Source organism: Cetorhinus maximus, chromosome 10 (assembly GCF_964194155.1).
Source record: "Cetorhinus maximus chromosome 10, sCetMax3.hap1.1, whole genome shotgun sequence".
Classification (NCBI taxonomy): Eukaryota; Metazoa; Chordata; class Chondrichthyes; order Lamniformes; family Cetorhinidae; genus Cetorhinus; species Cetorhinus maximus.
In genome coordinates, this window is record NC_135888.1 from 23,987,467 (window position 1) to 24,015,105 (window position 27,639).

Here is a 27,639-nt window from a genome sequence, read left to right on the forward strand (position 1 = left end):
ATGTAGGAAACACTTGTGCACTGCAAGGTCCCACAGTCAGCAATGAATTAACTGGTGTTGGTTAAGGGATAAATATTCACCAGGATACCAGGAGAGCTTCCCTGGTCTTCTAAGAGTGACGTGGGATCTCCACCAACAGTGCAGCGCTCCCTCAGCACTAACCCTCTGATAGTGCAGCACTCCCTCAGTACTGACCCTCTGACAGCATGACACTCCCTCAACACTCACCCTCTGACAGTGCAGCACTCCCTCAGTACTGGTCCTCCGACAGTGCACTGTTCCCTCAGTACTGACCCTCTGACAGTGCAGCACTCCCTCAGTACTGACCCTCTGACAGTGCAGCCATCCCTAAGTACTGACCCTCTGACAGTGCAGCACTCCCTCAGTACTGGCCCTCCGACAGTGCAGCACTCCCTCAGTACTGGCCCTCCAACAGTGCAGCACTCCCTCAGTACTGGCCCTCCAACAGTGCAGCACTCCCTCAGTACTGACCCTCTGACAGTGCAGCACTCCCTCAGTACTGGCCCTCCAACAGTGCAGCACTCCCTCAGTACTGACCCTCTGACAGTGCAGCGCTCCCTCAGTACTGACACTCCAACAGTGCAGCACTCCCTCAGCACTAACCCTCTGACAGTGCAGCACTCCCTCAGTACTGACCCTCTGACAGTGTAGCACTCCTTCAGTACTGACCCTCCGACAGTGCAGCGCTCCATCAGTACTAACCCTCCGACAGTGCAGCACTCCCTCAGTACTGACCCTCTGACAGTGCAGCACTCCCTCAGCACTAACCCTCTGACAGTGCAGCACTCCCTCAGTACTGACCCTCCGACAGTGCAGCACTCCCTCAGCACTAACCCTCTGACAGTGCAGCACTCCCTCAGCACTAACCCTCTGACAGTGCAGCACTCCCTCAGTACTGACCCTCCGACAGTGTAGCATTCCCTCAGCACTGACCCTCTGACAGTGCAGCACTCCCTCAGTACTGACCCTCTGACAGTGCAGCACTCCCTCAGCACTAACCCTCTGACAGTGCAGCACTCCCTCAGTACTGACCCTCTGACAGTGCAGCACTCCCTCAGCACTAACCCTCTGACAGTGCAGCACTCCCTCAATACTGACCCTCTGACAGAAGCATGTTAAAGGAAGTGTGTGACGGTCATGTCATACCCATAAAGTAGTGCTGCCCAACTATGATTAATTGCAGCTGGAGGTTTCATCACATGACTTGCCCCCACACTCCAGTCATTAGTCGGCCAACACATCCATCCTTGTGTCGTACTGCCTTCCAACGCCAATCGCAAAGCAAAAGGACTCATTACCCAATTGGATGAAGCTTGACTATCAGCCAAAGAGCCTTTTTTCCCCCCATTTTCAATACTTATATCTGGTAAAGAGAAATGTTCAAAATAATACAAATAACCTTTTTTAATGTCCCGATGACATTTCTCCAGGGTTAGACACAGCAGTGTCCTGGAGAGTGAAATGAAAGCAGAAAATGCTGGAAAAACTCAGCAGGTCTGACATTATCTGTGAAGAGAAAGACAAAGTTAACATTTCAAGTCCGTATGACTCTTCTGCAGAGCTTTTTGCTTTTATCCTGGACGTTGATCTTCAATTCTTCGAGACTCCAGGCCAATCCTGGAGGGTTGACAAGACTACCATAAGGATAATTGGATAGCGGAGTCTGTACTTTTCATCCACCCTATCCTCTCAAAATGGCTTCCAGAAAGTCAGCTGACTTCTGTTTGTGGTTTCTGAACAAACAGAGACAAAAACTCTGGGAAGTTACTTAAAAATGCAAATGGGTTTTCCAGGTGCAGGTTGACTGCCCCCTTAGCATCTCAATGGAGGTGATTTAAAGGACAATGGTTACCAGACCTGTCAGCTCCATGAAACTCTTTCGAGTTATCAACAGTCACAGATTGCAACTTCTTTCGAGTACAATCACGGTTCTTGGTTTCCGGGAGTGGGACATGAACCCACAACCCTCTGATTCAAAGGCGAGGGTGCTATGAACTGAGCCACAGCTGACACCTCGTCAGCTCCATGAAACTCTTTCGAGTTATCAACAGTCACAGATTGCAACTCTTTCGAGTACAATCACAGTTCTTGGTTTCCGGGAGTGGGACATGAACCCACAACCCTCTGATTCAAAGGCGAGGGTGCTAGTGAGCTGACCATAACTGGTATGTTAATGGGACATCAATCATCCCCTCATCGTGTATCAATCACCTTGGCTCTAACCCATTATGTGGATAATAGGACACGTCGAAACTGCCATCACATGACCCAAACTAGCGGGGAGGGGCAAACAAAGCCTTATTACTCCACAAGCAATGCCAGTAAGACAGTCTTGGACCAGCAGCACAAAGATCATCATCCAACAGGAAGGAATGAACCCTGCCTCGAACAGCCATCTCAGGCAGTGAAAAGAGCGGCTAATTTGTTTTCACCTACAAGACTATTGTGTTTTCTCTACAGATGTTCCGCCACAATTTCGCATGAAAAATCCATAAACTTCTAACCTCCGTTGTCTTCAAAGAACCAAAAGAGAGAATCCTTCAGGCTGACAACACTGGTTCATCCTAAAGGACTGGTTAAGACTACATGACTTGTTTGTTGTTACTGTTAGTAATCTAAGTGCATGTTTCATCTCCAGAACTCAACTTTTCTTGTGTGAATACGTGTCTGTTTGTTTGAGGTAATGGGTGTTTGATTGTGCCTACATTCCGGGTGTTGTACAAAAATCTTTTGATTTAACCTTACCAGAAAGCCTATTTGTGTCGATTGTTTAAAGCCACAACATTCAAAAGGTTTAAAACACACCTAAAAAAAAAATCTCTTGTTGCAGTCACCCGAGAGATGAGGAAAGAAGGGGAAAGGTTATCTGACCACCTCTTCCCATCTGTTACAGGAGAGAGAGGCAGAGATTTAGTGAGGGTATTCCAGATCTTGGGGCCCAGAAAGCTGAAGGCAAGGCCGCCAACTGATTAAAATCAGGGATGCACAAGGGGCCAAAATCTGAGCAGCGCAGAGATCACGGAGGTTTGTGGGGATGGAGGAGGTTACAGAGATAGGGAGAGTTGTAGGGGCTGGAGGAGCTTACAGAGATAGGGAGGGCTGTAGGGGCTGGAGGAGGTTACAGAGATAGGGAGGGCTGTAGGGGCTGGAGGAGGTTACAGAGATAGGGAGGGCTGTAGGGGCTGGAGGAGGTTTCAGAGATAGGGAGGGCTGTAGGGGTTGGAGGAGGTTACAGAGATAGGGAGGGTAAGCCTATGGGAGTATTTGAATAGAATGATGATGGATTTGGATCCAATGTAGGTCAGGGAGCACAGTGGTAATGGGTGAATAGGGCCTGGTGGAAGTTAGAACACAAGACAGTGGAGTTTTGGATGAGCTGGAGTTGAGAAGACAGGAGAGCAGCCAGGAGAGCAGTAGGGAGGTAAATGAGAAGGTTTTCTCTTACCAAGAATGACGGAGAATGTGCGGGTGGGGTCCTGTCCCGCTATCCGCCTGTAAAGTTCTGGGTAGTACAGCTCCAGGCTTTCCAGGAAAGCGATGTAGCCTTTGCAGCCAGTCCGCTGCAGAATGTCAAGCAGCATGCCTACAAATACAACGAGGAGACAGTCAGTATTCCATGGGAAGGCCCTGCTCTCTCCGCAACCTCGCCTTTATTTCTGGGATCTGCCATTAAACCTCTGCTGCCTCGGAAGGGACCAACAGGAGCTGAGGCAGAGCCAGTCTCCATCCCAGTTCCTGGGCGCTATGAGCTCAGGGAAGGTCGCCTTTGTCCTCTTCAGCTCTAAGCATCCACTTGGCTCAGAACCAAGTCCCAGGTTTGGGGATTTGAGCCTCGCTCCAGAACTGCAGCCCAGAACCAGAAAGACTTGCGTTACTATAGCGCCTTTTATCATCACAGGGTGTTTGAATGTATTTTCCAGCCATTAAATACAGTTACAGCTGTAATGTAGGAAATGCAGCAAAGCAATTTTTGCACAGTAAGATCCCAGAAACAACAAGGTGATAATGAACAGATCATCACTTTTCTCAATATTGTTTAAAGAATCACCTCCCTCAGCACTGATACCACGACAGTCCGGCGTTCCCTCAGTACTGACCCTCCGACAGTGTGATGCTTCCTCAGTACTGACTCACCAACAGTGCGGCGCTCCCTCAATACTGACCCTCCGACAGTGTGACGCTCGCTCAGTACTGACCCTCCGACAGTGCGGCGCTCCCTCAGTACTGGCCCTCCAACAGTGCAGCACTCCCTCAGTACTGGCCCTCCAACAGTGCAGCACTCCCGCAGTACTGGCCCTCCAACAGTGCAGCACTCCCTCAGTCCTGACCCTTCAACAGTACGGCACTCCTGAAGTACCGACTCTCTGACAGTGCGGCAATCTGTGAGTACTGACCCTACGACAGTGCCACATTCCCTCAGTACTGACCCTCCAACAGTGCGGCGCTCACTTAGTACTGACCCTCCGACAGTGCAGCAGTCCCTCAGTAATGACCCTCCAACAGTGCAGTGCTCCCTCATTACTGACCCTCCAACAGTGTGGCACTCCCTCAGCACTTACCCACCAAGAGTGCCACAGTCCGTCAGTACTGACGCTCTGACGGTGCGGCGCTTCCTCAGTACTGAGCGTCCGACAGTGCAGCACTCACTCAGTACTGACCCTCCGACAGTGCAGGACTCCTTCAGTACTGACCGTCCGACAGTGTGATGCTCCCTCAGCATTAACCCTCCGACAGTGTGACGCTCCCTCAGTACTGACCCTCTGACAGTGTGGCACTCCTTCAGTACTGACCCTCCGACAGTGCGGCGCTCCCTCAGTACTGACCCTCTGACAGTGCAGCACCCCCTCAATACTGACCCTCCAACAGTGCGGCGCTCCCTCAGTACTGACCCTCCGTTAGTGCAGCGCTCCCTCAGTACTGACCATCCAACAGTGTGACGCTCCCTCACTACTGACCCTCTGACAGTGCAGTACTCCATCAGTACTGACCCTCTGACAGTGCGGCGCTTCCTCAATACTGACCCTCCGACATTGCGGCACTCTCTCAGTACTGACCCTCTGACAGTGCGGCGCTTCCTCAATACTGACCCTCCGACAGTGCGGCACTCACTCAGTGCTGACCCTCCGACAGTGCAGCGCTCCCTCAGTGCTGACCCTCTGACAGTGCGGCACTCCCTCAATGCTGACCTTCCGACAGTGCAGCACTCCCTCAGTACTGACCCTCCGACAGTGTGATGCTCCCTCAGTACTGACTCTCCGACAGTGTGATGCTCCCTCAGTACTGACCCTCCGACAGTGTGATGCCCCCTCAGTACTGACCCTCCAACAGTGTGATGCTCCCTCAGTACTGACCCTCCGACAGTGTGATGCTCCCTCAGTACTGACCCTCTGACAGTGTGATGCTCCCTCAGTACTGACCGTCTGACAGTGCGGCGCTCCCTCAGTACTGACCGTCTGACAGTGCGGCGCTCCCTCAGTACTGACCGTCTGACAGTGCGGCACTCTCTCAGTACTGACCCTCTGACAGTGTGATGCTCTCTCAGTACTGACCGTCTGACAGTGCGGCACTCTCTCAGTACTGCACTGGAGTGTCAACCTGGATTGTTTGGCCAAGTCTCTTAAGCAGGACACAAATCTATGACCCTCTGACTCCGAGGGGAGTCCTGAGCTACTTACTGAGCTGAGACTGACCCGGAAGGATACAACGAAAAACGGGCTCAGTGATGTGAGAAGGCCTCCTTATGGAGTCGGTGTTGTAGCGTCATAGAACTTTACCAGAGCTCTGGGGGCGGAGAGATCACTCAGCCCATTGTGCCTGTGATGGGTCTTTGAAAGCCTAGATTCTTTACCGTAAGCTTCTAAAATAATCCTTTCCAGGTAGATGCCTAATAGTCTATTGAAAGTTTCACCACCCTTTCAGCTCGTGTATCCAAATATTCACCACCCCCAGGAGAACTCTCTCCTCATTCTACCTCTAATTCTTTTGATCATTATTTTCAAGCCCTGACCTCTGGTTACCGACCATCCTGCCACTGGAAATAGTTTCTCCTCATTTCATCTATCTGCAGAATTTTGGACAACTCAATTAAATCTCCCCCTTAACATTCTCTTCTAAAGAGAACAATCCCTGGCTCCTCCAGCCTCTCCACATAACCTGAAGCCTCTCATCACTGGTCCCATTCTTGTAAATCTCCCCCGTAACCCTCTTCAGGATTATATCAGCTTCTTCCTCAGTCGCTCTCGGGTCACCCACCTACTTTCCGTCGCCGGGTGACCAGGTTTGGGTCATTGAAGATTTGCTCTTCGTCATCATGAATGAGAACTTTGCACTGTCGGAGGTAGGGAGTAATCCTTGATGGCTCAATCATGGAGGTTAATTTCGCTCGGTAATTATCCAGGTTGTTCCACAGTTCATTGGCGTCGGTTTCACTCTGATCTGACATTGTGACTCTAATCCCTGGGAAGAGATTTTCTATAAATATATTTACAGAATTGCAAAATAAATGATGCTATCAAAACCTGAATGGCACGCCACCACAGTTCTGCACTACCACAGTCTTACTGTATTTCTACCAATGTTAGTCCAGTTCCATCACACTACCACTCAGAACCCGTACCCCAGTGAGAGTCAGTGTGTGTGGGACCCGTACCCCAGTGAGAGTCAGTGTGTGTGGGAACCGCACCCCAGTGAGAGTCAGTGTGTGTGGGACCAGTACCCCAGTGACAGTCAGTGTGTGTGGGACCCGTACCCCAGTGACAGTCAGTGTGTGTGGGACCCGTACCACAGTGAGTGTCAGTGTGTGTGGGACCCGTACCCCAGTGACAGTCAGTGTGTGTGGGACCCGTACCCCAGTGACAGTCAGTGTGTGTGGGACCCGTACCACAGTGAGTGTCAGTGTGTGTGGGACCCGTATCCCACTGAGTGTCAGCGTGTGTGGGACCTGTACCCCAGTGAGAGTCAGTGTGTGTGGGACCCGTACCCCAGTGAGTGTCAGTGTGTGTGGGAGCCGTACCCCAGTGAGAGTCAGTGTGTGTGGGACCCGTACCCCAGTGAGAGTCAGTATGTGTGGGTCCTGCACCCCAGTGAGAGTCAGTGTGTGTGGGACCCGTACCCCAGTGAGAGTTAGTGTGTATGGGACCCGCACCCCAGTGAGAGTCACTGTGTCTGGGACCCGTACCCCATTGAGAGTCAGTGTGTGTGGGACCCGTACCCCAGTGAGTGTCAGTGTGTGTGGGTCCGGAATCCCAGTGAGAGTCAGTGTGTTTGGGAACCGTAACCCAGTGAGAGTCAGTGTGTGTGGGACCCGTACACCAATGAGAGTCAGTGTGTGTGGGAACCGCACCCCAGTGAGTGTCAGTGTGTGTGGGACCCGTACCCCAGTGAGAGTCAGTGTGTGTGGGACCGGTACCCCAGTGAGAGCCAGTGAGTGTAGGATCAGTACCCCAGTGAGAGTCAGTGTGTGCGTGACCAATAGCCCAGTTAGAATCAGTGTGTGTGGGACCCGTACCCCGGTGAATTCAGTGTGTGTGAGAGCCGTACCCCAGTGAGAGTCAGCGTGTGTGGGGCCCGTACCCCAGTGAGAGTCAGTGTGTGTGGGACTCGAACCCCAGTGAGAGTCGGTGTGTGTGTGGAACTGTACCCCAGTGAGAGTCAATTTGTGTGGGACCAGTATACCAGTGAGATTCAGTGTGTGTGGGACCCGTACCACAGAGAGAGTCAGTGTGTGTGGGACCCGTACCCCAGTGAGAGTCAGTGTGTGTGGGACCGTACCCCAGTGAGTGTCAGTGTGTGTGGGTCCCGTACCCCAGTGAGAGTCAGTGTGTGTGGGACACGTACCCCAGTGAGAGTCAGTGTGGGTGGTAACCGTTCCCCAGTGAGTGTCAGTGTGTGTGGGTCCCGTACCCCGGTGAGAGTCAGTGTGTGTGGGTCCCTTACCCCAGTGAGAGTCAGTGTGTGCGGAACCCATATCCCAGTGAAAGTCAGTGTGTGTGGGACACGTACCCCAGTGAGAGTCAGTGAGTGTAGAATCAGAACTCCAGTGAGAGTCAGTGTGTGTGTCACCCATAGCACAGTTAGATTCGGTGTGTGTGGGACCCGTACACCAGTGAAGCCAGTTTGTGTGGGACCCGTACCCCAGAAAGAGTCAGTGTGTGTGGGACACGTACCCGAGTGAGAGTCAGTGCGTGTGGGACACGTACAGCAGTGAGAGTCATTGTGTGTGGGACCCGTACACCAGTGAGAGTCAGTGTGTGTGGGACCCGTACCCCAGTGAGAGTCAGTGTGTGTGGGACCCGTACCCCAGTGAGTGTCAGTGTGTGTGGGACCCGTACTCGAGTGAGAGTCAGTGTCTGTGTGAGCCGTACCCCAGTGAGAGTTAGTGTGTGTGGGACTCGTACCCCAGTGAGAGTCAGTGTGTGTGGGACCCGTACCCCAGTGAGAGTCAGTTTGTGTGGGATCCGTACCCCAGAGATAGTCAGTGTGTGTGCGACCCCTACCCCAGAAAGAGTCAGTGTGTGTGGGACTCGTACCCCAGAAAGAGTCAGAGTGTGTGGGACCCGTGCCACAGTGAGAGTCAGTGTGTGTGGGACCCGAACCCCAGTGAGAGTCAGTGTGCGTGGAACTGTACCCCAGTGAGAGTCAGTGTGTGTGGGACCCGTACCCCAGTGAAAGTCAGTATGTGTGGGACTCGTACCCCAGTGAGAGTCGGTGTGTGTGTGGAACTGTACCCCACTGAGAGTCAGTGTGTGTGGGACCAGTATCCCAGTGAGAGTCAGTGTGTGTGGGACCCGTAACCCAGAGAGAGTCAGCGTGTCTGAAACCTGTGCCCCAGAGAGAGTCATTATGTGTGGCACCCGTACCCCAGTGAGAGACACTGTGTGAGGGACCGGTACCCCAGTGAGAGTCAGTGTGTGTGGGACCCGTACCCCACTGAGAGTCAGTGTGTGTGGGACCCGTACCCCAGTAAGAGTCAGTGTGTGTGGGTCCCGTACCCCAGTGAGTGTCAGTGTGTGTGGGTCCCGTACCCCAGTGAGAGTCAGTGTGTGTGGAACTGTACCCCAGTGAGAGTCAGTGTGTGTGGGACTCGTACCCCAGTGAGAGTCGGTGTGTGTGGGACCCGTAACCAAGTGATAGTCATGTGTGTGGGACCGTACCCCCGTGAGAGTCAGTGTGTGTGGGTCCCGTACCCCAGTGAGAGTCAGTGTGTGTGGAAACCCTACCCCAGTGAGAGTCAGTGTGTGTGGGACCCGAACCCCAGTGAGAGTCAGTGTGTGTGGAACTGTACCCCAGTGAGAGTCAGTGTGTGTGGGACTCGTACCCCAGTGAGAGTCAGTGTGTGTGGAACTGTACCCCATTGAGAGTCAATTTGTGTGGGACCCGTACCCCAGTGAGAGTCAGTGAGTGTGGGACCGGTATCCCAATGAGAGTCAGTGTGTGTGGGACCCGCACCCCAGTGAGAGTCAGTGTGTGTGGGACCCGCACCCCAGTGAGAGTCAGTGTGGGTGTCACCCATAGCCCAGTGAGTGTCAGCGTGTGTGGGGCCCGTACCCCAGTGAGAGTCAGTGTGTATGGGACACGTACCCCAGTGAGAGTCAGTGTGTGTGGGACCCGTACCCCAGTGAGAGTCAGTGTGTGTGGGGCCCGTACCCCAGTGAGAGTCAGTGTGTATGGGACACGTATCCCACTGAGTGTCAGCGTGTGTGGGACACGTACCCCAGTGAGAGTCAGTGAGTGTAGAATCAGTACTCCAGTGAGAGTCAGTGTGTGTGTCACCCATAGCACAGTTAGATTCGGTGTGTGTGGGACCCGTACACCAGTGAAGCCAGTTTGTGTGGGACCCGTACCCTAGAAAGAGTCAGTGTGTGTGGGACCCGTACCCCAGTGAGAGTCAGTTTGTGTGGGATCCGTACCCCAGAGATAGTCAGCGTGTGTGCGACCCGTACACCAGAGAGAGTCAGTGTGTGTGGGACTCGTACCCCAGAAAGAGTCAGAGTGTGTGGGACCCGTACCCCAGTGAGAGTCAGTGTGTGTGGGACCCGAACCCCAGTGAGAGTCAGTGTGCGTGGAACTGTACCCCAGTGAGAGTCAGTGTGTGTGGGACCCGTACCCCAGTGAAAGTCAGTATGTGTGGGACTCGTACCCCAGTGAGAGTCGGTGTGTGTGTGGAACTGTACCCCACTGAGAGTCAGTGTGTGTGGGACCAGTATCCCAGTGAGAGTCAGTGTGTGTGGGTCCTGCACCCCAGTGAGAGTCAGTGTGTGTGGGACCCGTACCCCAGTGAATGTCAGTGTGTGTGGGTCCCGTACCCCAGTGAGAGTCAGTGTGTGTGGGACACGTACCCCAGTGAGAGTCAGTGTGGGTGGTAACCGTTCCCCAGTGAGTGTCAGTGTGTGTGGGTCCCGTACCCCGGTGAGAGTCAGTGTGTGTGGGTCCCTTACCCCAGTGAGAGTCAGTGTGTGCGGAACCCATATCCCAGTGAAAGTCAGTGTGTGTGGGACACGTACCCCAGTGAGAGTCAGTGAGTGTAGAATCAGTACTCCAGTGAGAGTCAGTGTGTGTGTCACCCATAGCACAGTTAGATTCGGTGTGTGTGGGACCCGTACACCAGTGAAGCCAGTTTGTGTGGGACCCGTACCCCAGAAAGAGTCAGTGTGTGTGGGACCCGTACCCCAGTGAGTGTCAGTGTGTGTGGGTCCCGTACCCCAGTGAGAGTCAGTGTGTGTGGGACACGTACCCCAGTGAGAGTCAGTGTGGGTGGTAACCGTTCCCCAGTGAGTGTCAGTGTGTGTGGGTCCCGTACCCCAGTGAGAGTCAGTGTGTGTGGGTCCCTTACCCCAGTGAGAGTCAGTGTGTGTGGAACCCATATCCCAGTGAAAGTCAGTGTGTGTGGGACACGTACCCCAGTGAGAGTCAGTGAGTGTAGAATCAGTACTCCAGTGAGAGTCAGTGTGTGTGTCACCCATAGCACAGTTAGATTCGGTGTGTGTGGGACCCGTACACCAGTGAAGCCAGTTTGTGTGGGACCCGTACCCCAGAAAGAGTCAGTGTGTGTGGGACACGTACCCGAGTGAGAGTCAGTGCGTGTGGGACACGTACAGCAGTGAGAGTCATTGTGTGTGGGACCCGTACACCAGTGAGAGTCAGTGTGTGTGGGACCCGTACCCCAGTGAGAGTCAGTGTGTGTGGGACCCGTACCCCAGTGAGTGTCAGTGTGTGTGGGACCCGTACTCGAGTGAGAGTCAGTGTCTGTGTGAGCCGTACCCCAGTGAGAGTTAGTGTGTGTGGGACTTGTACCCCAGTGAGAGTCAGTGTGTGTGGGACCCGTACCCCAGTGAGAGTCAGTTTGTGTGGGATCCGTACCCCAGAGAAAGTCAGTGTGTGTGCGACCCGTACCCCAGAGAGAGTCAGTGTGTGTGGAACTCGTACCCCAGAAAGAGTCAGAGTGCGTGGGACCCGTACCACAGTGAGAGTCAGTGTGCGTGGAACTGTACCCCAGTGAGAGTCAGTGTGTGTGGGACCCGTACCCCAGTGAAAGTCAGTGTGCGTGGGACCCGTACCCCAGTGAGAGTCAGTGTGTGTGGGACCCGAACCCCAGTGAGAGTCAGTGTGCGTGGAACTGTACCCCAGTGAGAGTCAGTGTGTGTGGGACCCGTACCCCAGTGAAAGTCAGTATGTGTGGGACTCGTACCCCAGTGAGAGTCAGTGTGTGTGGGACCCGTACCCCAGTGAGAGTCAGTTTGTGTGGGATCCGTACCCCAGAGATAGTCAGTGTGTGTGCGACCCGTACCCCAGAAAGAGTCAGTGTGTGTGGGACTCGTACCCCAGAAAGAGTCAGAGTGTGTGGGACCCGTGCCACAGTGAGAGTCAGTGTGTGTGGGACCCGAACCCCAGTGAGAGTCAGTGTGCGTGGAACTGTACCCCAGTGAGAGTCAGTGTGTGTGGGACCCGTACCCCAGTGAAAGTCAGTATGTGTGGGACTCGTACCCCAGTGAGAGTCGGTGTGTGTGTGGAACTGTACCCCACTGAGAGTCAGTGTGTGTGGGACCAGTATCCCAGTGAGAGTCAGTGTGTGTGGGACCCGTAACCCAGAGAGAGTCAGCGTGTCTGAAACCTGTGCCCCAGAGAGAGTCATTATGTGTGGCACCCGTACCCCAGTGAGAGACACTGTGTGAGGGACCGGTACCCCAGTGAGAGTCAGTGTGTGTGGGACCCGTACCCCACTGAGAGTCAGTGTGTGTGGGACCCGTACCCCAGTAAGAGTCAGTGTGTGTGGGTCCCGTACCCCAGTGAGTGTCAGTGTGTGTGGGACCCGTACCCCAGTGAGAGTTAGTGTGTATGGGACCCGCACCCCAGTGAGAGTCACTGTGTCTGGGACCCATACCCCATTGAGAGTCAGTGTGTGTGGGACCCGTACCCCAGTGAGTGTCAGTGTGTGTGGGTCCGGAATCCCAGTGAGAGTCAGTGTGTTTGGGAACCGTAACCCAGTGAGAGTCAGTGTGTGTGGGACCCGTACACCAATGAGAGTCAGTGTGTGTGGGACCCGCACCCCAGTGAGTGTCAGTGTGTGTGGGACCCGTACCCCAGTGAGAGTCAGTGTGTGTGGGACCGGTACCCCAGTGAGAGCCAGTGAGTGTAGGATCAGTACCCCAGTGAGAGTCAGTGTGTGCGTGACCAATAGCCCAGTTAGAATCAGTGTGTGTGGGACCCGTACCCCGGTGAATTCAGTGTGTGTGAGAGCCGTACCCCAGTGAGAGTCAGCGTGTGTGGGGCCCGTACCCCAGTGAGAGTCAGTGTGTGTGGGACTCGAACCCCAGTGAGAGTCGGTGTGTGTGTGGAACTGTACCCCAGTGAGAGTCAATTTGTGTGGGACCAGTATACCAGTGAGATTCAGTGTGTGTGGGACCCGTACCACAGAGAGAGTCAGTGTGTGTGGGACCCGTACCCCAGTGAGAGTCAGTGTGTGTGGGACCCGTACCCCAGTGAATGTCAGTGTGTGTGGGTCCCGTACCCCAGTGAGAGTCAGTGTGTGTGGGACACGTACCCCAGTGAGAGTCAGTGTGGGTGGTAACCGTTCCCCAGTGAGTGTCAGTGTGTGTGGGTCCCGTACCCCGGTGAGAGTCAGTGTGTGTGGGTCCCTTACCCCAGTGAGAGTCAGTGTGTGCGGAACCCATTTCCCAGTGAAAGTCAGTGTGTGTGGGACACGTACCCCAGTGAGAGTCAGTGAGTGTAGAATCAGTACTCCAGTGAGAGTCAGTGTGTGTGTCACCCATAGCACAGTTAGATTCGGTGTGTGTGGGACCCGTACACCAGTGAAGCCAGTTTGTGTGGGACCCGTACCCCAGAAAGAGTCAGTGTGTGTGGGACCCGTACCCCAGTGAGTGTCAGTGTGTGTGGGTCCCGTACCCCAGTGAGAGTCAGTGTGTGTGGGACACGTACCCCAGTGAGAGTCAGTGTGGGTGGTAACCGTTCCCCAGTGAGTGTCAGTGTGTGTGGGTCCCGTACCCCAGTGAGAGTCAGTGTGTGTGGGTCCCTTACCCCAGTGAGAGTCAGTGTGTGTGGAACCCATATCCCAGTGAAAGTCAGTGTGTGTGGGACACGTACCCCAGTGAGAGTCAGTGAGTGTAGAATCAGTACTCCAGTGAGAGTCAGTGTGTGTGTCACCCATAGCACAGTTAGATTCGGTGTGTGTGGGACCCGTACACCAGTGAAGCCAGTTTGTGTGGGACCCGTACCCCAGAAAGAGTCAGTGTGTGTGGGACACGTACCCGAGTGAGAGTCAGTGCGTGTGGGACACGTACAGCAGTGAGAGTCATTGTGTGTGGGACCCGTACACCAGTGAGAGTCAGTGTGTGTGGGACCCGTACCCCAGTGAGAGTCAGTGTGTGTGGGACCCGTACCCCAGTGAGTGTCAGTGTGTGTGGGACCCGTACTCGAGTGAGAGTCAGTGTCTGTGTGAGCCGTACCCCAGTGAGAGTTAGTGTGTGTGGGACTTGTACCCCAGTGAGAGTCAGTGTGTGTGGGACCCGTACCCCAGTGAGAGACAGTTTGTGTGGGATCCGTACCCCAGAGAAAGTCAGTGTGTGTGCGACCCGTACCCCAGAGAGAGTCAGTGTGTGTGGAACTCGTACCCCAGAAAGAGTCAGAGTGCGTGGGACCCGTACCACAGTGAGAGTCAGTGTGCGTGGAACTGTACCCCAGTGAGAGTCAGTGTGTGTGGGACCCGTACCCCAGTGAAAGTCAGTGTGCGTGGGACCCGTACCCCAGTGAGAGTCAGTGTGTGTGGGACCCGAACCCCAGTGAGAGTCAGTGTGCGTGGAACTGTACCCCAGTGAGAGTCAGTGTGTGTGGGACCCGTACCCCAGTGAAAGTCAGTATGTGTGGGACTCGTACCCCAGTGAGAGTCAGTGTGTGTGGGACCCGTACCCCAGTGAGAGTCAGTTTGTGTGGGATCCGTACCCCAGAGATAGTCAGTGTGTGTGCGACCCGTACCCCAGAAAGAGTCAGTGTGTGTGGGACTCGTACCCCAGAAAGAGTCAGAGTGTGTGGGACCCGTGCCACAGTGAGAGTCAGTGTGTGTGGGACCCGAACCCCAGTGAGAGTCAGTGTGCGTGGAACTGTACCCCAGTGAGAGTCAGTGTGTGTGGGACCCGTACCCCAGTGAAAGTCAGTATGTGTGGGACTCGTACCCCAGTGAGAGTCGGTGTGTGTGTGGAACTGTACCCCACTGAGAGTCAGTGTGTGTGGGACCAGTATCCCAGTGAGAGTCAGTGTGTGTGGGACCCGTAACCCAGAGAGAGTCAGCGTGTCTGAAACCTGTGCCCCAGAGAGAGTCATTATGTGTGGCACCCGTACCCCAGTGAGAGACACTGTGTGAGGGACCGGTACCCCAGTGAGAGTCAGTGTGTGTGGGACCCGTACCCCACTGAGAGTCAGTGTGTGTGGGACCCGTACCCCAGTAAGAGTCAGTGTGTGTGGGTCCCGTACCCCAGTGAGTGTCAGTGTGTGTGGGACCCGTACCCCAGTGAGAGTTAGTGTGTATGGGACCCGCACCCCAGTGAGAGTCACTGTGTCTGGGACCCATACCCCATTGAGAGTCAGTGTGTGTGGGACCCGTACCCCAGTGAGTGTCAGTGTGTGTGGGTCCGGAATCCCAGTGAGAGTCAGTGTGTTTGGGAACCGTAACCCAGTGAGAGTCAGTGTGTGTGGGACCCGTACACCAATGAGAGTCAGTGTGTGTGGGACCCGCACCCCAGTGAGTGTCAGTGTGTGTGGGACCCGTACCCCAGTGAGAGTCAGTGTGTGTGGGACCGGTACCCCAGTGAGAGCCAGTGAGTGTAGGATCAGTACCCCAGTGAGAGTCAGTGTGTGCGTGACCAATAGCCCAGTTAGAATCAGTGTGTGTGGGACCCGTACCCCGGTGAATTCAGTGTGTGTGAGAGCCGTACCCCAGTGAGAGTCAGCGTGTGTGGGGCCCGTACCCCAGTGAGAGTCAGTGTGTGTGGGACTCGAACCCCAGTGAGAGTCGGTGTGTGTGTGGAACTGTACCCCAGTGAGAGTCAATTTGTGTGGGACCAGTATACCAGTGAGATTCAGTGTGTGTGGGACCCGTACCACAGAGAGAGTCAGTGTGTGTGGGACCCGTACCCCAGTGAGAGTCAGTGTGTGTGGGACCCGTACCCCAGTGAATGTCAGTGTGTGTGGGTCCCGTACCCCAGTGAGAGTCAGTGTGTGTGGGACACGTACCCCAGTGAGAGTCAGTGTGGGTGGTAACCGTTCCCCAGTGAGTGTCAGTGTGTGTGGGTCCCGTACCCCGGTGAGAGTCAGTGTGTGTGGGTCCCTTACCCCAGTGAGAGTCAGTGTGTGCGGAACCCATATCCCAGTGAAAGTCAGTGTGTGTGGGACACGTACCCCAGTGAGAGTCAGTGAGTGTAGAATCAGTACTCCAGTGAGAGTCAGTGTGTGTGTCACCCATAGCACAGTTAGATTCGGTGTGTGTGGGACCCGTACACCAGTGAAGCCAGTTTGTGTGGGACCCGTACCCCAGAAAGAGTCAGTGTGTGTGGGACCCGCACCCCAGTGAGAGTCAGTGTGTGTGACACCCGTACCCCAGTGAGAGTCAGTGTTTGTGGGACCCGCACCCCAGTGAGAGTCAGTGTGTGTGGGACCCGTACCCCATTGAGAGTCAGTGTTTGTGGGACCCGCACCCCAGTGAGAGTCAGTGTGGGTGTCACCCATAGCCCAGTGAGTGTCAGCGTGTGTGGGGCCCGTACCCCAGTGAGAGTCAGTGTGTGTGGGACACGTACCCCAGTGAGAGTCAGTGAGTGTAGAATCAGTACTCCAGTGAGAGTCAGTGTGTGTGTCACCCATAGCACAGTTAGATTCGGTGTGTGTGGGACCCGTACACCAGTGAAGCCAGTTTGTGTGGGACCCGTACCCCAGAAAGAGTCAGTGTGTGTGGGACACGTACCCGAGTGAGAGTCAGTGCGTGTGGGACACGTACAGCAGTGAGAGTCATTGTGTGTGGGACCCGTACACCAGTGAGAGTCAGTGTGTGTGGGACCCGTACCCCAGTGAGAGTCAGTGTGTGTGGGACCCGTACCCCAGTGAGTGTCAGTGTGTGTGGGACCCGTACCCGAGTGAGAGTCAGTGTCTGTGTGAGCCGTACCCCAGTGAGAGTTAGTGTGTGTGGGACTCGTATCCCAGTGAGAGTCAGTGTTTGTGGGACCCGTACCCCAGTGAGAGTCAGTTTGTGTGGGATCCGTACCCCAGAGATAGTCAGCGTGTGTGCGACCCGTACACCAGAGAGAGTCAGTGTGTGTGGGACTCGTACCCCAGAAAGAGTCAGAGTGTGTGGGACCCGTACCCCAGTGAGAGTCAGTGTGTGTGGGACCCGAACCCCAGTGAGAGTCAGTGTGCGTGGAACTGTACCCCAGTGAGAGTCAGTGTGTGTGGGAGCCGTACCACAGTGAGAGACAGTGTGTGTGGGACTCGTACCCCAGTGAGAGTCAGTGTGTGTGGAACTGTACCCCATTGAGAGTCAATTTGTGTGGGACCCGCACCCCAGTGAGAGTCAGTGTGTGTGAGACCCGTACCACAGTGAGAGTCATTGTTTGTGGGACCCGCACCCCAGTGAGTGTCAGTGTGTGTGGGAGCCGTTCCCCATTGAGAGTCAGTGTTTGTGGGACCCGCACCCCAGTGAGAGTCAGTGTGGGTGTCACCCATAGCCCAGTGAGTGTCAGTGTGTGTGGGACACGAACCCAGTGAGAGACGGTGTGTGTGGGACCTGTACCCCAGTGAGATTCAGTGTGTGTGGGACCCATACCGCAGTGAGTGTCAGTGTGTGTGGTACCCCTACCCCAGTGAGAGTCAGTGTGTGTGGGACCCGTACCCCAGTGAGAGTCAGTGTGTGTGGGGCCCGTACCCCAGTGAGAGTCAGTGTGTGTGGGACACGTACCCCAGTGAGAGTCAGTGAGTGTAGAATCAGTACTCCAGTGAGAGTCAGTGTGTGTGTCACCCATAGCACAGTTAGATTCGGTGTGTGTGGGACCCGTACACCAGTGAAGCTAGTTTGTGTGGGACCCGTACCCTAGAAAGAGTCAGTGTGTGTGGGACACGTACCCGAGTGAGAGTCAGTGCGTGTGGGACACGTACAGCAGTGAAAGTCATTGTGTGTGGGACCCGTACACCAGTGAGAGTCAGTGTGTGTGGGACCCGTACCCCAGTGAGTGTCAGTGTGTGTGGGTCCCGTACCCCAGTGAGAGTCAGTGTGTGTGGGACACGTACCCCAGTGAGAGTCAGTGTGGGTGGTAACCGTTCCCCAGTGAGTGTCAGTGTGTGTGGGTCCCGTACCCCAGTGAGAGTCAGTGTGTGTGGGTCCCTTACCCCAGTGAGAGTCAGTGTGTGTGGAACCCATATCCCAGTGAAAGTCAGTGTGTGTGGGACACGTACCCCAGTGAGAGTCAGTGAGTGTAGAATCAGTACTCCAGTGAGAGTCAGTGTGTGTGTCACCCATAGCACAGTTAGATTCGGTGTGTGTGGGACCCGTACACCAGTGAAGCCAGTTTGTGTGGGACCCGTACCCCAGAAAGAGTCAGTGTGTGTGGGACACGTACCCGAGTGAGAGTCAGTGCGTGTGGGACACGTACAGCAGTGAGAGTCATTGTGTGTGGACCCGTACACCAGTGAGAGTCAGTGTGTGTGGGACCCGTACCCCAGTGAAAGTCAGTATGTGTGGGACTCGTACCCCAGTGAGAGTCGGTGTGTGTGTGGAACTGTACCCCACTGAGAGTCAGTGTGTGTGGGACCAGTATCCCAGTGAGAGTCAGTGTGTGTGGGAGCCGTACCACAGTGAGAGACAGTGTGTGTGGGACCCGTACCCCAGTGAGAGTCAGTGTGTGTGGGACCCGTATCCCACTGAGTGTCAGCGTGTGTGGGACCCGTACCCCAGTGAGAGTCAGTGTGTGTGGACCCGTACCCCAGTGAGAGTTAGTGTGTATGGGACCCGCACCCCAGTGAGAGTCACTGTGTCTGGGACCCATACCCCATTGAGAGTCAGTGTGTGTGGGACCCGTACCCCAGTGAGTGTCAGTGTGTGTGGGTCCGGAATCCCAGTGAGAGTCAGTGTGTTTGGGAACCGTAACCCAGTGAGAGTCAGTGTGTGTGGGACCCGTACACCAATGAGAGTCAGTGTGTGTGGGACCCGCACCTCAGTGAGTGTCAGTGTGTGGGGAGGCGTAGCCCAGAGAAAGTCAGGGTGTGTGGGACCTGTACCCCAATGAGAGTCAGCGTGTGTGGGACCCGTACCCCAGTGAGAGTCAGTGTGTGTGGGACACGTAGCCCAGTGAGAGTCAGTGGGTGTGGAAGGGTACCCCAGTGAGAGTCAGGGTGTGTGAGACCCGAACCCCAGTGAGCGTCAGTGTGTGTGGGAGCCGCACCCGAGAGAGAGTCCGTGTGTTTGGGATACGTACCCCAGTGAGAGTCAGTGTGTGTGGAATTGTACCCGAATACGAGTCAGTGTGTGTGGGACCCATACCCCAGTGAGGGTCAGTGTGTGTGGGACCCGTACCCCAGCGAGAGTCAGTGTGTGTGCGACTCGTACCCCAGTGAGAGTCAGTGTGTGTGGGACCCGTACCCCAGCGAGAGTCAGCGTGTGTGGGACCCGTACCCCAGTGAGAGTCAGTGTGTGTGGGATCCGGACCCCAATGAGAGTCAGTGTGTGTGGGACCCGTACCCCAGTGAGAGTCAGCGTCTGTGGGACTCGAATCCGAATGAGCGTCAGTGTGTGTGGGAGCCGTACCCCATTGAGAATCAGTGTGTGTGGGACCTGTACCACAGTGAGAGTCAGTGTGTGTGGGACCCGTACCCCAGTGAGAGCCAGTTTGTGTGGGATCCGTACCCCAGAGAAAGTCAGTGTGTGTGCGACCCGTACCCCAGAGAGAGTCAGTGTGTGTGGAACTCGTACCCCAGAAAGAGTCAGAGTGCGTGGGACCCGTACCACAGTGAGAGTCAGTGTGTGTGGGACCCGAACCCCAGTGAGAGTCAGTGTGCGTGGAACTGTACCCCAGTGAGAGTCAGTGTGTGTGGGACCCGTACCCCAGTGAAAGTCAGTATGTGTGGGACTCGTACCCCAGTGAGAGTCGGTGTGTGTGTGGAACTGTACCCCACTGAGAGTCAGTGTGTGTGGGACCAGTATCCCAGTGAGAGTCAGTGTGTGTGGGACCCGTATCCCACTGAGTGTCAGCGTGTGTGGGACCCGTACCCCAGTGAGAGTCAGTGTGTGTGGACCCGTACCCCAGTGAGAGTTAGTGTGTATGGGACCCGCACCCCAGTGAGAGTCACTGTGTCTGGGACCCATACCCCATTGAGAGTCAGTGTGTGTGGGACCCGTACCCCAGTGAGTGTCAGTGTGTGTGGGTCCGGAATCCCAGTGAGAGTCAGTGTGTTTGGGAACCGTAACCCAGTGAGAGTCAGTGTGTGTGGGACCCGTACACCAATGAGAGTCAGTGTGTGTGGGACCCGCACCCCAGTGAGTGTCAGTGTGTGTGGGACCCGTACCCCAGTGAGAGTCAGTGTGTGTGGGACCCGTACCCCAGTGAGAGTCAGTGTGTGTGGGACCGGTACCCCAGTGAGAGTCAGTGTGTGTGGGACCGGTACCCCAGTGAGAGCCAGTGAGTGCAGGATCAGTACCCCAGTGAGAGTCAGTGTGTGCGTGACCAATAGCCCAGTTAGAATCAGTGCGTGTGGGACCCGTACCCCGGTGAATTCAGTGTGCGTGAGAGCCGTACATCAGTGTGAGTTAGTGTGTGTGGGACCCATACCCCAGTGAGAGTCAGCGTGTGAGGGAGAGAGTCATTGTGTGTGGGACCCGTATCCCAGAGAGAGTCAGCGTGTGTGTGATCCGTACCCCAGTGAGAGTCAGTTTGTTTGGGACCTGTACCCCAGAGAGAGTCAGTGTGTGTGGGACACGTACCCCAGTGAGAGTCAGTGTGTGTGGGAGCCGTACCCCAGTGAGAGTCAGTGCGTGTGTGACCCGTACACCAGTGAGAGTCAGTGTGTGTGGGACCGGTACCCCAGTGAGAGTCAGTGTGTGTGGGACCGGTACCCCAGTGAGTGTCAGTGTGTGTGGAACCCGTACCCCAGAGAGAGTCAGTGTGTGTGGGACCCGTACCCCAGTGAGAGACACTATGTGTGGGTCCCGTATCCCAGTGAGCGTCAGTGTGTGTGGGACCCGTACCCCAGTCAGAGTCAGTGCGTGTGGGACCCATACCCCAGGGAGTGTCAGTGTATGTGGGTCCCGTACCCCAGTGAGAGTCAGTTTTGTGGGACCCGCACCCCAGTGAGAGTCAGTGTGTGTGTGACCCATAGCCCAGTGTGTGTCAGTGTGTGTGGGACCGGTACCCAGGTGAGAGTCAGTGTGTGTGTGACCCATAGCCCAGCGAGAGTCAGTGTGTGTGGGACACGTAGCCCAGTGAGAGTCGGTGTGTGTGGGACCCGTACCCCTGTGAGAGTCAGTGTGTGTGTGACCCGTACCCCTGTGAGAGTCAGTGTGTGTGGGCCCCGTACCCCAGTAAGAGTCAGTGCGTGTGGGACCCGTACCCCAGTGAGAGTCAGTGTGTGTGGAACTGTACACCAGTGAGAGTCAGTTTGTGTGGGACTCGTACCCCAATGAGAGTCAGTTTGTGTGGAACTGTACCCCAGTGAGAGTCAATTTGTGTGGGACCCGTACCCCAGTGAGAGTCAGTGTGTGGGGAGGCGTAGCCCAGAGAAAGTCAGGGTGTGTGGGACCTGTACCCCAATGAGAGTCAGCGTGTGTGGGACCCGTACCCCAGTGAGAGTCAGTGTGTGTGGGACACGTAGCCCAGTGAGAGTCAGTGGGTGTGGAAGGGTACCCCAGTGAGAGTCAGGGTGTGAGACCCGAACCCCAGTGAGCGTCAGTGTGTGTGGGAGCCGCACCCGAGAGAGAGTCCGTGTGTTTGGGATACGTACCCCAGTGAGAGTCAGTGTGTGTGGAATTGTACCCGAATACGAGTCAGTGTGTGTGGGACCCATACCCCAGTGAGGGTCAGTGTGTGTGGGACCCGTACCCCAGCGAGAGTCAGTGTGTGTGCGACTCGTACCCCAGTGAGAGTCAGTGTGTGTGGGACCCGTACCCCAGCGAGAGTCAGCGTGTGTGGGACCCGTACCCCAGTGAGAGTCAGTGTGTGTGGGATCCGGACCCCAATGAGAGTCAGTGTGTGTGGGACCCGTACCCCAGTGAGAGTCAGCGTCTGTGGGACTCGAATCCGAATGAGCGTCAGTGTGTGTGGGAGCCGTACCCCATTGAGAGTCAGTGTATGTGGGACCCGTACCCCAGTGAGAATCAGTGTGTGTGGGACCTGTACCACAGTGAGAGTCAGTGTGTTTGGAACCCGTACCCCAGAGAGAGTCAGTGTGTTCGGAACTGTACCCCAGTGAGAGTAACTGTGTGTGGGACCCGAACCCCAGAGAGAGTCAGTGTGTTTGGGAACCGTACCCCAGTGAAAATCAGTGTGTGTGGAACAGTACCCCAGTGAGAGTTAGTGTGTCTGGAATTGTACCCCAATAAGATTCAGTGTGTGTGGGACCCGTACCCCAGTGAGAGTCAATATATGTGGGACCCGTACCCCAGTGAGAGTCAGTGTGTGTGGGACCCGTACCACAGTGAGAGTCAGTGTGTTTGGGACCGGTACCCCAGAGAGAGTAAGTGTGTTTGGAACTGTACCCCAGTGAGAGTAAGTGTGTGTGGGACCCAAACCCCAGAGAGAGTCAGTGTGTTTGGGAACCGTACCCCAGTGAAAATCAGTGTGTGTGGAAGTGTACCCCAGTGAGAGTCAGTGTATCTGGAATTGTACCCCAGTGAGAGTCAGTGTGTGTGGGACCCGTACCCCAGTGAGAGTCAATATGTGTGGGACCCGTACCCCAGTGAGAGTCAGCGTGTGTGGGACCCGTACCCAAGTGAGAGTCAGCGTGTGTGGGACCCGTACCACAGTGAGAGTCAGCGTGTGTGGGACCCGTACCCCAGTGAGAGTCAATATGTTTGGGACCCGTACCCGAGTGAGAGTCAGCGTATGTGGGACCCGTACCCCAGTGAGAGTCAGTGTGTGTGGGACCCGTACCCCAGTGAAAGTCAGTGTGTGTGGGACCCGTACCCCAGTGAGTGTCAGTGTGTATGGGAGCCGTACCCCAGTGAGAGTCAATGTGTGTGGGACCCGTACCCCATTGAGAGTCAGTGTGTGTGGGAGCAATAACCCAGTGAGAGTCAGTGTGTGTGGGACCCGTACCCCAGGGAGTGTCAGTGTGTGTGGGACCCGTACCCCATTGAGTGTCAGTGTGAGGGACCTGTAACCCAGTGAGAGTCAGCGTATGTGAGACGTGTACCCCAGTAAGAGTCAGTGTGTGTGGGACCCGTACCCCATTGAGAGTCAGTGTGTGTGGGACCCGTACCCCATTGAGAGTCAGTGTGTGTGGGACACGTACCCCATTGAGAGTCTGTGTGTGGGACCAGTACCCCAGTGAGAGTCAGATTGTGTGGGACCCGTATCCCAGGGAGAGTCAGTGTTTGTGTGACCCGTACCCCAGTGAGAGTCAGTGTGTGTGGGACCCGTACACCAGTGAGAGTCAGTGTGTGTGGGACCCGTACCCCAGGGACTGTCAGTGTGTGTGGGACACGGACACCAGTGAGAGTCATTGTGTGTGGGACCCGTACCCCATTGAGTGTCAGTGTGAGGGACACGTACCCCAGAGAGAGTCAGTGTGTGTGGGACCCGTACCCCAGGGAGAGTCAGCGTGTGTGGGACCCGTACCCCAGTGAGAGTCAGCGTGTGTGGGACCCGTACCCCAGTGAGAGTCAGTGTGCATGGAACTGAACCCCAGTGAGAGTCAGCGTGTGTGGGACCTGAACCTAAATTAGCGTCAGTGTGTGTGGGAGCCGTACCCCAGTGAGAGTCAGCGTGTGTGGGACCCATACCCCAGTGAGAGTCAGCGTGTGTGCGACCCGTACTCCAGTGAGAGTCAGCGTGTGTGGGACCCGTACCCCAGTGAGAGTCAGTGTGTGTTGAATTGTACCCCAATGAGAGTCAGTGTGTGTGGGACCCGTACCCTAGTGAGAGTCAATATGTTTGGGACCCGTACCCCAGCAAGAATCAGTGTGTGTGGGACCCGTACCACAGTGAGAGTCAGTGTGTTTGGGACCGGTACCCCAGTGAGAGTCAGTGTGTCTGGAATTGTACCCCGATGAGAGACAGTGTGTGTGGGACCCGTACCCCAGTGAGAGTCAATATGTGTGGGACCCGGACCCCAGTGAGCGTCAGCGTGTGTTGGACCCGTATCCCAGTGAAAGTCAGCTTGTGTGGGACGCGTACCACAGTGAGAGTCAGCGTGTGTGGGACCCGTACCCCAGTGAGAGTCAGTGCGTGGGGGACCCGTACCCCAGTGAGAATCAATGTGTGTGGGACCCGTACCCCAGTGAGAGTAAGTGTGTGTGGGACCCACACCCCAGTGAGTGTCAGTGTGTGTGGGACCCCTACCCCAGTGAGAGTCAGTGTGTGTGGGACCCGTACCCCAGTGAGAGTCAGTGTGTGTGGGACCCGTACCCCAGTGAGAGTCAGTGTGTGTGGGACCCGTACCCCAGTGAGAGTCAGTGTGGGTGGGACCCCTACCCCAGTGAGAGTCAGTGTGTGTGGGACCCATACCCCAGTGAGAGTCAGTGTGTGTGGGACCTGTACCCCAGTGAGAGTCAATGTGTGTGGGACCCGTACGCCAGTGAGAGTTACTGTGTGTGGAACTCTACCCCAGTATGAGTAAGCGTCTGTGGGACCCGAATCCCAATGAGCGTCAGTGTGTGTGGGAGCCGTACCCCATTGAGAGTCAGCGTGTGTGGGACCCGTACCCCAGTGAGAGTCAATATGTGTGGGACCCGTACCCCAGTGAGAGTCAGCGTGTGTGGGACCTGTACCCAAGTGAGAGTCAGCGTGTGTGGGACCCGTACCACAGTGAGAGTCAGTGTGTGTGGGACCCGTACCCCAGTGAGAGTCAGCGTGTGTGGGACCCGTACCCCAGTGAGAGTCAATATGTTTGGGACCCGTACCCGAGTGATAGTCAGCGTATGTGGGACCCGTACCCCAGTGAGAGTCAGTGTGTGTGGGACCCGTACCCCAGTGAAAGTCAGTGTGTGTGGGACCCGTACCCCAGTGAGTGTCAGTGTGTCTGGGAGCCGTACCCCAGTGAGAGTCAATGTGTGTGGGACCCGTACCCCATTGAGAGTCAGTGTGTGTGGGAGCCATAACCCAGTGAGAGTCAGTGTGTGTGGGACCCGTACCCCAGTGAGAGTCAGTGTGTGTGGGCCCCGTACCCCAGTGAGAGTCAGTGAGTGTGGGACCAGTACCCCAGTGAGAGTCAGTGTGTGTGGGACACGTACCCCAGTGAGAGTCAGTGTGTGGGGGACCCGAAACCCAGTGAGAATCAGTGAGTGTGGGACCCGGACCCCAGTGAGTGTCAGTGTGTGTGGGACCCGTACCCCAGTGAGAGTCAGTGTGTGTGGGACCCGTACCGCAGTGAGAGTCAGTGTGTGTGGGACCCGTACCCAAGTGACAATCAGCGTGTGTGGGAGCCGAACCGCAGTGAGAGTCAGAGTGTGTGGGACCCGTACCCCAGTGAGAGTCAGTGTGAGTGGGACCCGTACCCCAGTGAGAGTCAGCATGTGTGGGACCCGTACCCCAGTGAACGTCAGCGTGCGTGGGACCCGTACCCCCGAGAGGGTCAGCGTGTGTGGGACCCGTACCCCAGTGAGAGTAAGTGTGTGTGGGACCCATACCCCAGTGTGAGTCAGAGTGTGTGGGACCCGTACCCCAGTGAGAGTCAGTGTGTGGGGGATCCGAAACCCATTGAGAATCAGTGAGTGTGGGACCCGGACCCCAGTGAGAGACAGTGTGTGTGGGACCCGTACCCCAGTGAGAGTCAGAGTGTGTGGGACCCGTACCCCAGTGAGAGTCAGTGTGTGTGGGACCCGTACCGCAGTGAGAGTCAGTGTATGTGGGACCAGTACCCAAGTGACAATCAGTGTGTGTGGGACCCGTACCCCAGTGAGAGTCAGTGTGTGTGGGACCCGTACCCCAGTGACAGTCAGTGTGTGTGGGAGCCGAACCCCAGTGAGAGTCAGTGTGTGTGGGACCCGTACCCCAGTGAGAGTCAGTGTGTGTGGGCCCCGTACCCCAGTGAGAGTCAGTGAGTGTGGGACCTGTACCCCAGTGAGAGTCAGTGTGTGTGGGCCCCGTACCCCAGTGAGAGTCAGTGTGTGTGGGACCCGTACCGCAGTGAGAGTCAGAGTGTGTGGGACCCGTACCCCAGTGAGAATTACTATGTGTGGGACCCGTACCCAAGTGAGAGTCAGTCTGTGTGGAACTGTACCCCAGTGATAGTCAGTATGTGTGGGACCTGAACCCCAGTGAGCGTCAGTGTGTGTGTGAGCCGTACCCCAGAGAGTGTCAGTGTGTTTGGGAACCGTACCCCAGTGAGAGTCAGTGGGTGTGAAACCCGTACCCCAGTGAGGGTCAGTGTGTGTGGGACCCGTAACCCAGTGAGAGTCAGTGTGCGTGGGAGCAGTACCCCATTGAGAGTCAGCGTGTTTGGGACCCGTACCCCAGTGAGAGTCAGTGTGTGTGGAACTGTACCCCAGTGAGAGTCAGTGTGTGTGGGACCCGAACCCCAGTGAGAGACAGCGTGTGTGGGACACGTACCCAGTGAGAGTCAGTGTGTGTGGGACCCATACCCCAGTGTGAGTCAGAGTGTGTGGGACCCGTACCCCAGTGAGAGTCAGTGTGTGGGGGACCCGAAACCCATTGAGAATCAGTGAGTGTGGGACCCGGACCCCAGTGAGAGTCAGTGTGTGTGGGACCCGTACCCCAGTGAGAGTCAGAGTGTGTGGGACCCGTACCCCAGTGAGAGTCAGTGTGTGTGGGACACTTACCGCAGTGAGAGTCAGTGTGTGTGGGACCCGTACCCAAGTGACAATCAGTGTGTGTGGGACCCGTACCGCAGTGAGAGTCAGTGTGTGTGGGACCCGTACCCCAGTGACAGTCAGTGTGTGTGGGAGCCGAACCCCAGTGATAGTCAGTGTGTATGGGACCCATACCCCAGTGAGAGTCAGTGTGTTTGGGAACCGTACCCCAGTGAGAGTCAATGTGTGTGGAACTGTACCCCAGTGAGAGTCAGTGTGTGTGGGACCCGATCCCCAGTGAGCGTCAGTGTGTGTGAGAGCCGTACCCCAGAGAGAGTCAGTGTGTTTGGGAACCGTACCCCAGTGAGAGTCAGTGGGTGTGGAACCCGTACCCCAGTGCGAGTCAGTGTGTGTTGAATTGTACCCCAATGAGAGTCAGTGTGTGTGGGACCCGTACCCTAGTGAGAGTCAATATGTTTGGGACCCGTACCCCAGTTAAAATCAGTGTGTGTGGGACCCGTACCACAGTGAGATTCAGTATGTTAGGGACCGGTACCCCAGAGAGAGTCAGTGTGTTTGGAACTGTACCCCAGTGAGAGTAAGTGTGTGTGGGACCCGAACCCCAGAGAGAGTCAGTGTGTTTGGGAACCGTACCCCAGTGAAAATCAGTGTGTGTGGAACTGTACCCCAGTGAGAGTCAGTGTGTCTGGAATTGTACCCCGATGAGAGTCAGTGTGTGTGGGACCCGTACCCCAGTGAGAGCCAATATGTGTGGGACCCGTACCCCAGTGAGAGTCAGCGTGTGTGGGACCCGTACCCCAGTGAGAGTCAGCGTGTGTGGGACCCCTACCCCAGTGAGAGTCAGTGTGTGTGGGACCCGTACCCCAGTGAGAGTCAGTGTGTTTGGGACCCGTACCCCAGTGAGAGTCAATGTGTGTGGAACTGTACCCCAGTGAGAGTCAGTGTGTGTGGGACCCGATCCCCAGTGAGCGTCAGTGTGTGTGTGAGCCGTACCCCAGAGAGAGTCAGTGTGTTTGGGAACCGTACCCCAGAGAGAGTCAGTGGGTGTGGAACCCGTACCCCAGTGAGAGTCAGTGTGTGTTGAATTGTACCCCAATGAGAGTCAGTGTGTGTGGGACCCGTACCCTAGTGAGAGTCAATATGTTTGG

General features: G+C 55.7%; 1 protein-coding gene across 1 annotated transcript in view; it reads right to left on the minus strand.

Moving 5' to 3' along the window:
• Nucleotides 1-6,511, minus strand: part of card9 (caspase recruitment domain family, member 9) — a 28,414-nt gene extending 21,903 nt beyond the window's left edge. The window contains exons 1-2 of the mRNA XM_078549647.1: nt 6,274-6,511; nt 3,467-3,604 (exon numbers count right to left, since the gene is read on the minus strand). Coding sequence (XP_078405773.1) covers nt 3,467-3,604; nt 6,274-6,463 — 328 coding nt within the window. The 5' untranslated portion in view covers nt 6,464-6,511. The remainder of the gene's footprint in view (nt 1-3,466; nt 3,605-6,273) is intronic.
• Nucleotides 6,512-27,639: the final 21,128 nt, after the last annotated feature.